Source organism: Juglans microcarpa x Juglans regia, chromosome 2S (genome assembly GCF_004785595.1).
Source record: "Juglans microcarpa x Juglans regia isolate MS1-56 chromosome 2S, Jm3101_v1.0, whole genome shotgun sequence".
Taxonomy (NCBI): Eukaryota; Viridiplantae; Streptophyta; class Magnoliopsida; order Fagales; family Juglandaceae; genus Juglans; species Juglans microcarpa x Juglans regia.
This window is the reverse complement of record NC_054597.1, coordinates 19013067-19027133: the sequence shown is the minus strand read 5'-3', so window position 1 is coordinate 19027133 and position 14067 is coordinate 19013067. Positions and strand designations below refer to the sequence as shown.

Below are 14067 nucleotides of genomic sequence, written 5' to 3'. Positions count from 1 at the left end.
TCTCCTTGCATGTTGGCATGATTTTGAGGCGAGGAAATGTGTTGCTGCCAAATGGAGAATGATTCATCTGTGTTTAATTAGGTGTTTATGGCTGGAAAGGAATGGGAGATGTTTTGAAGACAGAGAGCGTTATTTTTTCTTTTCTACTTTTGAGTTTGTGGGCTAGGATCTTTGTACGGAATAATGATAATATACTGAATCTATTTCTGTTGTAGTTTCCTGCTTTCTAGTGTGCAGTAGATATTTCCTTTATATACTTTCTGTGTACTTGGGATGTGCCTATTCTTCGTAAAAATTCTTATAATTATCAAAAAAAGAAAAAGAAATAAGCATCAACCTGGTGATGTCAGGCTGGCCTGACAATACCATTATATGTGTAACTCTTCAATTGGCATTAATGATCATTAACTACCCTTGGTTTCAATCAACACCATTCAGAGATTTCTTAAGTCATCACAAAATCGTAGTCTATGTACTGTTTCTTGTAAAGCTAATAGATACTTTAAAAGTTAGGGTCATATTATCTTGACCAAGGATCAGAAATTGAACCTTCCATGTGATAGTTAGGATGCTAGGGGAAAGGCATTGATCATATGCTTGTGACTCTGTTATAGTAGCTAGTTGGGTGTCAAACTGGATTCATGCAAGAAAAGAAGAAAATGGGAGCTCAAAATTGTAACCAGAAAACTTAGATCACCAGAAGATTCCACAGACAACTGCCAGCTTCTAGTATTTCGAAGTCAATGTCAGTCGAATATACCTATAGTATATCTTTAAATCATTTCCATATTAAACGAACTTCAGTTAAATTTACAAATACCACACATGCATAGTATACATTAAGAAATACTAAGTTAAGTGCAAATTCCTTATTTGTAAGAAGTTAAATACAAATTCTAAAATACATAATAAAGTAATGCAAAGGATCAAACATGCATATCTGGGCATCCAGATATAGATACCATCATACCACCACCTTAATGTTTGCACTCTCTCTAGGTTTTAACCACTAAAGCTATAAACCTATGACCGTTTTACAGTCATCTTAACTCTCAACCAAAACAAAGTGTCTTAATCAAGACCAAAAACACATGAAACCACATTCACATTTGTCATGATACACAGCACTATTGTTCAAATCACGGTGAGCAAAGAAGATGGAATTAGTAAAACACTGAAAATTATTGATCTCCTCCAGGAAAAAGTTTTTAAAAATGAAATTTCACCACTAATATATTTATAAAAAAAAAAATATTCCAATCTAGATATATCACTAAACCACATAGGACTGCAGCCTAAGTATACAACTTTACACTAGGAAAGGCAAAACAAACAGAGTGATGATACCCACACAATGCATTTCACAACTATGTTTTAAAATAAGGGTATTTTTGTAAAGTGATGTTACTTTCACGAGATATTTTACAAAAACACCCCTCATTTTAAAACATAGTTGTGTAAAGTGTTGTGAAAAGTATTGTGTGTTTATCCTTTTCCAAACAAATAATATTTCTGCTGAATGAAAAATAAGAAATCTTTTTACTGGACTCCAAAAACCCCTAAAGACTAGATAATAATAGATATAAAATGTCAGCAAGTAATGCCACAAAATAACCAGAAAAAAACTTCTTATTAGTGGCACTTCTAAATATAAAGCTTTATAAAATATACTGATTTTCAAGAAAATAAAAAATAATAGTGAGCAAATCTAATTGTAACACCAAGCACTCTAACTAACCTTCACCCACACTTTGTTTCCCTTGCCTGTTGGTGTGCCTAATTGGATTGAGAAGATTTTACAAGCACTCTTATGAGGAATTGGGTTGGAGGCCAAGTTCCACCAGGTTAGTTGGGACAAGGTTTGCCCTCCAATTTTTAGTGGAGGGTTGGGGGTTCGTAACCTAAGGATCTCTAATAAAACTCTTCTCGGGAAATGGTTATGGCGGTATCAGCAACAAGGGGAGTCTTTGTAGAGGGCTGTTATCAATTCCAAGTATGGGAGAGCCTGGGGGTTCGTGCTCTAATGAAGTGAGGGTTGCACGTGGAGTCCGAGGGCTTAATGAGGCTAATATACTGATTTTCGAGAAAATAAGCGTTATGTGGGATCTTCTTTATGAAGCCCAAGATTGTATCATGGAATGTCTATAGACTTAATGAGGCTAACAAGCGTCTTTGGATAAAACATTTGATCCATTAGTGTGTAACTCCAATGGAAGGCCCAAGCCAAATGACTTATTCTCCAAAAGGACTAGTCAAATGATACAATTGGAGCCCCATTGGAATATTATAAAGAGCAAGAACTTCTCTATCCCAAGCAATGTGGGATCCCATACACCACCTACTCTATCATATGAAAGGCCCAAACCACATGGCCTATACTCCAAAAGAACTAGTCGATGATATAATTGGATTCCATTGGAACATTATAAAGTGCAAGAATTCCTCATTCCCAAGTAATGTGCGATCTCATACACCAACTACCCTTATTACTTTATCGTTCAATATGGGGTATAACAATCTCCCCACTTACATTTCTGACGACCTCATCGGGCCTTTTTGTCACAGGTGGCACGGTTAAAATCTCACATTTCTAGTTAGAATAAGCTCTAATACCATTTTTTATGCCCCAATTGAAAGCTCAATCCACATGACCTATATACTCCAAAATGACTAGTTAAATGATACAATTGGAGTCTCATTGGAACATTATAAAGAGCAAGAATTTCTCCTTCCTAAGCAATGTAGGATCTCATACACCACCTACCCTTATTATATAGGGCATCACAGAATGGAAGGTGGACATTGTTTGCTTGCTGGAAACCAAGATGGAAGTTATTTCAAGAAGTATTGTTCGAAGCTTGTGGAGATGTTCATATGTTGATTGAGTTTATCTTGCATTTGTAGGGCCCTCAGGTGGAGTACTAGCTATGTGGGATAGAAGGTAGTGGATAAAATGGAGGAATACATTGGGGAGTACACAGTGGCATGTTCCTTTAAGAATGTGGAAGATGATTTTCTGTGATCTTTCGCTGGAATTTATGGGCTGAATTTGGACAGTTTGTGGTGGGTACACACGAGAAAAGGTATTCATTTCTTCCACAAGTCCCTCACACATCCGCAAAACAATCACTTTCCATGGAGAAGGTTTTGGAGGAACAAGGAACAAGGTGCCTCCCAATGTGGCATTGTTTGCTTGGACATCATCTTCGGGTAAAATTTTGAAGATGGATAATTTACGAAAAAGCAAGGTGATTATAGTGGACTGGTGTTGTATGTGCAAAAAAAGTGGTGAGATTATTGATCATCTTCTCCTGCATTGTTAGGTTGCTAGAGCGTTATGGGACGATGTTTTCAGAAGGTTAGAGTTTGCCTAGGTTATGCCTGCTACTGTGGTTGAGCTTCTGGCCCGTTGGACGAACCTGGGTGGTATTCCACAAATCACAGCTATGTGGAAGATAATTCCTATTTGTATTCTATGGTGCCTTTGGCAGGAACAAAATGATCGGAATTTTGAAGACAATGAGCGATAAGTGGAGGAGATTAGTTTACTCTTTGTTAAAACTTTATTCCTATGGGTTAGCTGTAGATTTCAATGGCCTAGATTTTCATGATTTTCTTATTTCTTTTTCTTCTTCCTAAATAGGTGTTATCTCTTGTATACCCCTTGTATACTTGACCTATGTCTATTCTTATTAACACAATCGTTTACTTATAAAAAAAAAAATCAAGAAAATAAAAAATAATTGCAGAAAAATCTACTTGTAACACCAAGCACTCTAACTAACCTTCACCCATACTATATTTGTTTCCCTTGCTTGCAGGGGTGCCTAATTGGATTGAGAAGATTTTTCAAGCATTCTCATGAGGAATTGGGTTGGAGGCCAAGTTCCACCAGGTTAGTTGGGACAATGTTTGCTCTCCAATTTTGAATGGAGGGTTGGGGGTTCGTAACCTAAGGATCTCTAATAAAGCTCTTCTCGAGAAATGGTTTTGGCGGTATCAGCAACAAGGGGTCTTTGAGGAGGGTTGTTATCAATTCCAAGTATGGGATAGCCTAGGGGTTCGTGCTCTAATGAAGTGGGGTGCATGTAGAGTGGGTTTGTGGAAAAATATTAGGTATGGGTGGGATATCTTTGTTGGTCCTATTAGATTTGTTGTTGGTGAGGGATCCAAGGTTAGATTTTGGCATGATGTTTGGAGTGATAATTTTGCCCTCAAGACCATGTTCCCTTCCCAATTCCGAATTGCTTTTGATTAGGAGGCCTCGGTGTTGCCTCTTTTGGATAGCTCTAATGGTTCCTCACAATTGAATGTTCATTTTATTAGAGCTTCCCAAAATTGGAAATTGGAGCTATTTCCAACTTTTTCAGCTTGTTATATGCTTCAAGCTTTGGTGGTGTAGAGGTGGATAGGTTGCTATAGATACACATGACGAATAAGAAGTTCACCGTCCATTCATTGTACAAGGTTGCGGCTTGTCAAAGTCAGATTCTTTTTCATTGGAAGTGCATTTGGAGTAAGGTGCCTTCCAAGGTCTTGTCCAGAATCTCTTGGGATTATCTTGACTATGGGTGACCTGAGAAAGCGTGGACTTATTGGTATGGATTGGTGTTTATATATGTAAGAAAGTGGTGAATCAATGGAATTGGTGTTATATATGTAAGGAAAGTGATGAATCAATGGAATTGATGTTATATATGTAAGATAAATGGTGAATTAGTGGATCATTTATTACTTCACTGTGAGGTGGCAAGGGGCTATGGGATGAGATTTTCAACAGAATCAGACTTGAATGGGTGATACCTAGAAGGGTGGTGGATCTTTTTGCTTGTTGGAAAGGCCTTTAGGACTACCCACATTTTGCTGCTATATGGAGAATGATTCCTTTGTGTCTCATGTGGTGCATTTGGTTGTTCAAGGAATAATAGGAGCTTTGATGTTAGGGAGCATTCTTTTGATGAGCTTAGAAGTTTCTTTTCTCATACCTTATTTCTTTGGGCTTCTGTCATTGTACTCAATGGATCTAATATGCATTACTTTCTTGTATCATTTTCTGGCACCTAACTTGTGATAGGTTTTCTCTTTTGTAATCTCCCTGTGTACTTGGGCAACGCTTGTTTACTTGTTTCAATAAAATTTTATTTTATTCATAAAAAAAAAAAAAAAAGCATAAGGAAAAAGTATAAGCAAATCTAATCACTTCTAGAATAAAAAGAACAAACCTGCAAAGCATGAATATCGTAGATGAGTAAACTAGTAGGGCCACCTCTTGAAATGGGTATATTTGTCAGCATCCTTGATAAGGTAAATGCGGTTGCTACATCCCCTTCATCTTCCATTCGCTCAAAGGAGCCAGTTGGAAAGAAGGGCAACACCAATGTGAAGGAAGCAACAAACAGTCGTGGTAGTAAATATATGACCGAGAGCTGCTCAAAGATAACTCCAGTGGAGCTAAAGGATGCAAGAAAGGCAACATGTTGACCTCGCAGATCTTGTGCATTGTTAATATAAATGTTTGGAAATCCATCTTCAAAACTCCTGTAGATGCATAGAATTCAATCAGTTTTCCAATGCATCCTTATGGAATACTAGCTCTAATTCCTGCCACAATTCAACTAAAGAAAAGCTTCAAATAATACCAAAAATTATGCAAGAGAATTCTCTGATTATGGAGAGGTTTGTATTCGCAACCCATCTCAACTCATTTCAACTCATATCAACTCATCTCACTACTATTAATTACTATCCATCAACTTTAACTCACAAATCTCACTACTATTCACAACCCATCTCAACTCATCTTCGAATCCAAACGACACCTATATGTAAGGTAGAAAGCACTCTTTCTATGCAGATTTTTTAACTTATTTTTCGGATAGGTAACCAGGAAGCTTTATTAAAGATAATAGGCATATCCCAAGTACACATGTTTTATACATTAGTAACACCTAACTAGGATTTACTACCGAAACAAGAAAATCGTGGACACTTAGGACTTGTTAGAAAATAGATCTCATCTCAAAATTTTCATTTCATCTCATCTCATTCCCAAACATAATTCAAATACAAAATTTTCAAACTAATCATTACAACTTTTTCAAACTAATCATTACAACTTTCCCAAACTTTCAAATAAAAAATAAAAAACAATTCAACATTTTCAAAATTCCAAACAAAAATAATATTATAAAACTATATTCTAACAATATTTTAACTTTAAAATATTTTTTATTCAACTTTTTTTCTCTTCTTTCCCAAAACCAAAAAAATACTAAACTCAAACTATCTCACTGCGATTCACAAAATATCTTACTACTATTCACAATGTTTTGAAGTAGAAAAAATTAAGCTCATCCATTGTCCACTTGCAATTAACCACACAGCCTTGGAGCAACCACAAAGTATTCACTCTTGGTCAAGGAAGTAAAACTTTAAGTTATGATGATTATTTGTAACTATGCTTGCAAGACCCACTTACAATGTTTTGTGCCAGGTGTGTTGCAAACCCAACCCCATAATAGCTGCAGGTCATATATCTCAAATTGCCACAGACAGATATGGAAATAGAGATACAAGTGCAAAATAGAGGAAAGCCTAACGTATATCGTCTAATAACAAATTTTGAAAAGAAGCGGTAAGCAACTAGTTAAACTTTCAAGAAAACTGTGCATGAAAACTACGGCTGAGGGAAAGAAATTATGAACCTAAGTAAAAGGAACAACTTGTGCAAAGGTTACATGGTGGGTGCAAACAGAATTTGAGTAGCTGTAGCAAAAATGTAATGACTAATCACAACAAAGGGGATGAACAGCAAAGAAATGTCCCATGTTTTGAGAAAAGGTTTCCTAGAAATGCTCTTCCTAGCTTTCCCACTCTCAGTGATTAAAACGAACCTATATGCATTGTAAACCAGTCACATTTACAGACATTTTTGAGACTCCTGAAATAAGACGACATTAATTATAAGATGTTGATTATATGAATTTCAACTTCTATAAGCAGTTAAAAAGCACATACCATTATTAGCCAATACCAAGAACATACAACGAATTGATGCAATTAGCTAACAAAATTTTCTAAAAAAACAATTTGAGATTCTGAGACTAGATGAATTGGATTAATGAACTGGTTCAGGTTCCCTGTAGTTAATAGAGGTGAAGCCAAAAAATCATGATGGCCCCAAATTTGCTCGAAGATCTGTGCACCCCCGGGATTAGTCGGGACTTTGTTCTCAGACACCCGGTGCCAATAAAAAATAAAAAATAAAAAATTGCTTGAAGATCAACAGAGCCTCTTTTAAGTTTTGAGGTTAAATTTGCTTAGCATTTGCATTAGAGTTGAAATGGTGATATTAGATTACCCCATAAAAATATGAAAGATACAGCACCATTGTGTCAAACCTAATATTAAGTACTGAAAAAATACATATACAAATAGTGAAGTTCAAAATTAAAATCCTACGCAAGCCTATGAGATGTGTGTTCTTCTTTCAGACAGGCACAGATATAAGACTTTTTTTTTAAGGTAATCAAGGAGTTTTATTCATAAGAAAAGAAGGCACAGCCCAAGTACATAGGACTTATACATGAGAGGTACATAACTAAAGTTTACAACCGAAAGTAGAAAATTGTGGACATTTAGCCCATTAAAATCAATGATCCCAGCCCATAAGAATAAGGTTTTAAAAAAGAAAACTTTGTGCTGATTCATTGTCCTCTCGCGATCTTCCAAGCTTCTATCATTTCTCTCCCTCCAAAAAAAAAATGGACACTCTATCATGCATGCTACATAAGTGCATTTTACATGAATATGATAGCGCCATCATGTCACTACAGAAATCATGTACATAAGGCATAACACGACGAAAATCGAAACAAAGGAACTCAATACGAATAGATGACATGGAAATGCAAAGTAACAAGGGAAATTGATAAAAATAGATGGAAAATGTAAATCAGGGAAACGATTCAAGTTCAAAAGTTAAAAATGCATTTTTTATTATTGTTTTGCTTAAAGCTACTAGTAACATTTTTCACACAACTGTCAGTATCCCTTTTTACAATAACCCTGTTTTCATTTTATTAATTTGTCCTCTGGTTTTTATTATTCACTTTTCTAGTCCATTGTATAGCTAGATTTAGTATGAAACAAACTACCTACCTAGATCCTGTTTATAACGGGAAAAAAAAAAAGACAAACAACAGGAACAAGGAAAAAGAAAAGACGAAAAACAGGAATGTCATTTCCTCTATCTAATATGATTGAGATTAAGAAAATAAGAAAGTAAGATAGAAGGAAAGGAATAACCTCCATTTGATGGTTTGGAGAGTGATATTGTTGGACTGAGCGGCGACTTTCCGGGCAAGGTCCTCACACTCCGGGTAGTAGAAGAGGTGCACTTGCTTCCTCTTCGTCTGAGACTGAGACAAAGCCATTCGGGTCCAAACCCCTCACCACCGGAGCCTTATCAGAGAGGGGAGGGGGACGCTTACTTTCAGAGAGGGATATCTCCTAACGTTGTCGGAGAATGTTATTAGGAATGGAGAATGGAGACTTGGAAGATGATGCCGAAAAGTGAACTAGCACTTGACTGGACCGCCAACGTGTCGACTAGGTTATTGCAGTCGCAGAGGGTACCATTCTTTCATTCTGCTAGGAGCAATGATACGCATCAGTCGCGACCTCCGTATATTCAACGTGATGTATTTTTTTTTTCTTTCTCGTCACGATGTGCTGCGGCTACAATAACTGATATAAATAATTTATCTTCTTCTAATCCTGACGTGGGAAAAGGGAAAAGATTTTACGCCCTCTATGTTTGACCGCCCAACTTGACCGCTAGTCATTTTTTTTTTTACTTAATAATTAAAAAAATAATTTTAAATTTTTAAATGTGTTTTATTTTTTAAATATATTTAAATATATTAAAAAAATATGAAAAAAAAAGCATTTGGACAGCAGAGTAGCTTTACCTTGTAAGAAATGAATAGACAGGATTCCACCACATTAGTAATTCTGGATAAAACTTTAATAGCAAACTAACGCCTATTCTTCCTTTAACCTTCGTTCGAGTGAGTTAAGTTGCATTTGGATAGTTAAGTATTTTTAAATATTTTGTAAAATAATAATAAAATAATAAATATTAGTAAGGTATTCTGAAAATATTTGGTAGTGAGATTCATGTGCCACCGCACTAGGAAGCTTCTACTGTTGCCACGCACACCATTTCTGAAACCAGGGACCTCAGTTTCTTCAGACTCAACTAGCCGCCACACTCCTAGAGTGGCGCATCCCTCACGCGCCACTACAGCCTTTTTGTTTATTGGATTTTGTTTTCCTTCACGTTGAAAATTTGAATCTACAGTTGTAATCCGACTTTTTCACATCTATCTTTATATTTATTGTTATTTTCTTTTGTTTAGGTAAAAATAAAAAGAAATAGTCTCTTAAATATTTTGTCCGTAGAGCGAAAGTTCTCTCCTCCTCTGGAGGTGGGATATAAAATCTCTGTTTTAAGCAGAATGTGGTCTCTCAAACAGTTTATCTGTAGATAGTTATAGAAGTTAAGACCATAATATTCACAAATAAATTTGTGTACTGATAAAGCTCCAACTGAGAGTAGTTAACTTATAATCTGTGATTTTTCCTGTATGTATCAGATAATAATTATAACTTCGCTTTCGTAAATAAATGAAATCTATTTCTTATTAAAAAATAAAAACAGTAGAGGAAGAGCCAACGCCATCCATGTCGAGACTACTTGCGAATTTTTATTAGGCTTTAGCACATTAATAAGATTAATATATACAAATGACAAATGATGCATTCTTATAATTTATAAACGGTGTTGTTTAAGCATTTAATGGGTGTCATCCGTTTGGGAACCGCAAAACGTGACCCAACAGCGGACCTATGGGGAGGGGGGGGGGGGGGCATGGCCTCACAAAGTTTGGAAAAAAAATAATATATTAATTTTTTATAATTTAATAAGATTATATTAATTTCATATTATGTTAAACCTTTCTAAAAAATTATTTTAACTCTTTATTATAAAATTATTTTAATCTTATAGGTTATTTTAACTGAAAAATAAAATAAAAAATATTTTATTATAGTTTTAACCTTGCACAACCCCTTGCGACAAATTCGTTCTGCACGTGACCCTTTGTTTTTGGAAAGGGCATAGCGCCTACATGCATATATTCCATTTCTAAAAGGGAGAGGCTACCAGCCATATGGATGACATTCCCTGTTTTACACCTACAAATAATGAGCTGACACGTAGAAATTGTAACAAAATAAAGAATAGAATCGCATGTAGAGAATAAGCATTCACACGGTTCGGTCTCTCTTTCTTTCTTCGTTTTTCCCACTTCTCTCTCTAGACGGTAGGCCAAAACCAATTCCCTTCCCCCCATCTTCTCTCTCATTAGTCAATTGCAAACAGAAAATTAGGAAAAAAACACGTACGAGATTCTTTTGGATTTTCTCGGCGGTGTGAATTATCCCTTGAGCCTTACTTCTGAATGGTCTGGTAATGAAATCTATGAAGAGCCATGGTTGGGACTGAGCTGCAATTCAAACTCCCAAGTTTCTGTCATAAATTTGTCGAGACGCATTCTTAATGGCACTTTGAGTCCTTCAATTGCAAAGTTGAAGGCCTCGTTTGTTTTCTAGAAAGTATATCATTTTATTTCATCTAATCATTATAACTTTCCTAACTTTTAATATAAAATAAAATAAATAATTTAACTTTTGTAAATCTCAAAACAAAAATAATATTAAAAAATATATTCTAACAATATTGTATTCTACTTTTTAACGTTAATCTCAATTCATCTCATCTCATCTCATCTCATATCATCTCATCTCCGAAAACAAACGGGTCCTAAGTTTCCTGAAATCAGGTTTGGAGAAAACAGCTAAGGGCTCGTTTGTTTTCAGAGATGAGATGAGATGAGATAAGATGAAATTAAAGTTAAAAAGTTGAATAAAATATTATTACAATATATTTTTTAATATTGTTTTTGTTTTCGGATTTGAAAAATTTGAATTATTTATTTTATTTTGTGTGGAAATTTAAAAAAGTTGTAATGATGAGGTGAGATAAGATGAGATAAGATGAAATGTTTTCTGAAACAAATGAGGCCTTCAATGGCATTGTCCCTAATAATTTTACTTAATTGAAATTGTTAAGGTTGTTGGATTTGAGTGTAAACAATCTTTCACCCACCACTTTCGAGATTTTTGAAGGTTATGATTGAGGGAAATCCTCTGTTGGTCACTAATACAACTGATGTATCTTCCTTACCTGCTAGTAGCCCACCACCTGTTAGTCTAAAGCACTCGACGAATATGAGAAAAAGGAAAGGCACTGTGTAGAGAAGGTGTTTAATGAAATTTTAGGTTTTAGAATTTTGTAGGCACCAGGATATGATTTTGAAGATATTTGGTTTAAACATTTGTAGACTCATGGTAGGTGGCCTACGAAAATTTGAGGTTGTAGATTCGATAAGCTTATTTCGTAGACTTTAGCAGATGATTTATATAAGATTTAAGATTTAGATTTTGAAGGTATACATAAGTTTAATCGAAAGTCAGGTTTGAGGTTCGGCAGACTCTAATATATGAGGTGTGAATATTTGTGGACTAGGAAGTTAATTCAGATTGGAGGTATAGAAATTTGAGGACTAAGAGATGATATGTGGAAATTTAAGGTTTCAAATCCTGCAGATTTTATAGATTAAGTTTTTGGAAGAAATTTGGGGTTTAGAGATGCTGCATATTTTAAAAAGTGATTTGGATGAGATTAAAGGCTGTAGAATTTTTCGGGCTCCAAGATATGATTTTTGATGATACGTAAGGTTTTAGCACTTGTAGGCCTATGGAATGTGTCCTACAAAAGTTGAGGTTTTTGATTTTGCATATTTTAAGGAAATGATTTTTATGATATTTGATTACGACCAAACTAATACGCGATATTATAGTATAATTCAGGGTGTCGATCCACAGGGAGTTGTAAGAAAGACAGCAAGACACAAACTTAAAAGAAACAATCAAATTATAATATGACAAGAATCTAAAAATTCTAGCCAAAGCACATAATTAAAATTAGATTAGGGCACAGATAAGAAGGCAAGTAAAACTTTAGGCTTCTATCAACCGAATCCAATACTATGACTTTTTCAATGCAAACGATATACACAATTAAGAATTATAACACTAAATTCATAAATGGAAGATATGACATTATATTCATTTACTTTCTTAAATTTAATTCTAGAATCTATTCTCCCTTTACAAATCACGGTTTTCATATATAAAAATGAATATCAGATCTAAAGACGACCATATGTTCAAAAACAATAGTGCAGCAGAAGATCACATCAATTGTATGAAAAGCTTGTTTAAGTCACAATCATATATTCATAATCCTATAACTCAACAAAATCAAGTCATAGCAAGATTTAATATAATTGTCTCAAACTTATAATATCCAAAACAAATGGAGAATTGAATCCTAAAATCTTAAACAATAAAGCTTAACATATTAATTGAAATAAAATCAAAATATTTTTACCAATCAATTTACACCCTAGGCTTTAACCCAAGATTTAGCTCTCCATAGGAGAACTAAATAATAAAAATGGAATTTTTATCTTCTCTAGAACTGTGCCTCATCTCTAAACTCCCAATTTCGTGCTAATGAAATGCTTATATAGGATAGGAAAGAAATTCTGATGTCTTTCATATTCTCGTATACAAAATTGCCTAAATTTTAGGACCCATCTTGGCAGTCATATACTTACTTTAGGCATTCAAATTTATAAATCCTTATTATTTTGTAGCCCTTTAAGATAGATTTCCAATGCATCAAGAATCGTATCAATCTGATATTTGAACGGAATGTTATGATCAAAATACTAAAGTATGTACAGACTATCTTTTAACGAATTTCAGACATACTTTTTCTCTTGATTTGAATTACTCTCAAATCCCATCATTACCCTTATTTGAAGAGTCCTACACTCGTTAAAAGTTCTCAGGTTGTTCCAACATCTTGCCCACTTGAAAGTCCTTTGAATTTGACTGGATTTAGACTTGCTCTTTTATATACTCTAAAATTAAACATAAAATTCTACTTAGGAGTATCCCAAAGTAAATAGAAACTCCTTTAAGAATACATGAATTGCTATAATTTCTATTCATATTTTAACATTTTAGTCCAATAATAGGATATTTAGAGTGCACTTTCATACATTCATCAACATTTGAGATTTTAGTTTCGATATGCGTAATTCTATGGAATGGTTAAATGGGGGGTTTAGTTAATTTTCAGATGTACATGAGTAAGATACAATGTGTTTACAACTATAAGTTGTCAGAGTGCGCAGCGGAAGCGTGATTTTTGGTAATATGATGGTTTGAGAGTTTATTTTCCGTTGGTATGAAGTTATTATATTATGTGGAGAATTCAAAATTTATTATTAGGTTTTTAATTCCATTGTTAAGGTTTATATTTTAAACTTGATTTAGACCATTGAGGTGTACAATAAAGTATGAATGTGTATGTCTAGGGGAAATATGAGAGGCATCCGGCTTCAATATTGGAGGGTTAGAATTTTGGAATATTAGGTTTGATAAAATGATCGAAGATTGGGATAGGCATGGAATGGTGGGGGTGGATAAATATTTAGGCTTTATTTGTAGTACTAGCAAATTTTAAGGACGGAATTGTTTTAAAGGGGGAAGGATGTAACACCCAGGCTCAGCAACAAACTGTTTTTTAAAATTATTTTCTTTTTATGGGCCGAAGAATTTATGGAACAAATATATTTCTTTTAAGATGAGTTAGGCCCAAAACTCAGGAAAGAACTCATTTATTTCTTTATTCACTACCAGTCATGGGCCCAATTTTTTTGTTATGGACCAAAAATCTCCCTTTATCTCTCCCACGTACAAACATTATGTGGCATTCATGTTTCAGGAACTGTCGTCCACCAAGCAAGCTAGATGCAGCAATGATCAAGATAAATCCACCATTGACCCAACCACGATTGTGGCCTC

At 34.6% G+C, this 14067-nt stretch overlaps 1 protein-coding gene and 2 long non-coding RNA genes across 5 annotated transcripts in view; 1 reads left to right on the top strand and 2 right to left on the bottom strand.

Moving 5' to 3' along the window:
- LOC121252843 (ribose-phosphate pyrophosphokinase 4-like) overlaps nt 1-8644 on the bottom strand; it is a 24007-nt gene extending 15363 nt beyond the window's left edge. For all 3 annotated transcript variants that reach the window (XM_041152673.1, XM_041152674.1, XM_041152675.1), the window contains exons 1-2: nt 8308-8644; nt 5223-5538 (exon numbers count right to left, since the gene is read on the bottom strand). In XM_041152673.1, coding sequence (XP_041008607.1) covers nt 5223-5538; nt 8308-8435 — 444 coding nt within the window. In that variant the 5' untranslated portion in view covers nt 8436-8644. The remainder of the gene's footprint in view (nt 1-5222; nt 5539-8307) is intronic.
- Nucleotides 1-12939, top strand: part of LOC121252845 — a 20282-nt gene extending 7343 nt beyond the window's left edge. The window contains exon 3 of the long non-coding RNA XR_005938288.1: nt 12930-12939. This is a non-coding gene — a long non-coding RNA (uncharacterized LOC121252845). The remainder of the gene's footprint in view (nt 1-12929) is intronic.
- LOC121252848 overlaps nt 9474-14067 on the bottom strand; it is a 22703-nt gene continuing 18109 nt past the window's right edge. The window contains exons 2-3 of the long non-coding RNA XR_005938290.1: nt 12593-12595; nt 9474-9485 (exon numbers count right to left, since the gene is read on the bottom strand). This is a non-coding gene — a long non-coding RNA (uncharacterized LOC121252848). The remainder of the gene's footprint in view (nt 9486-12592; nt 12596-14067) is intronic.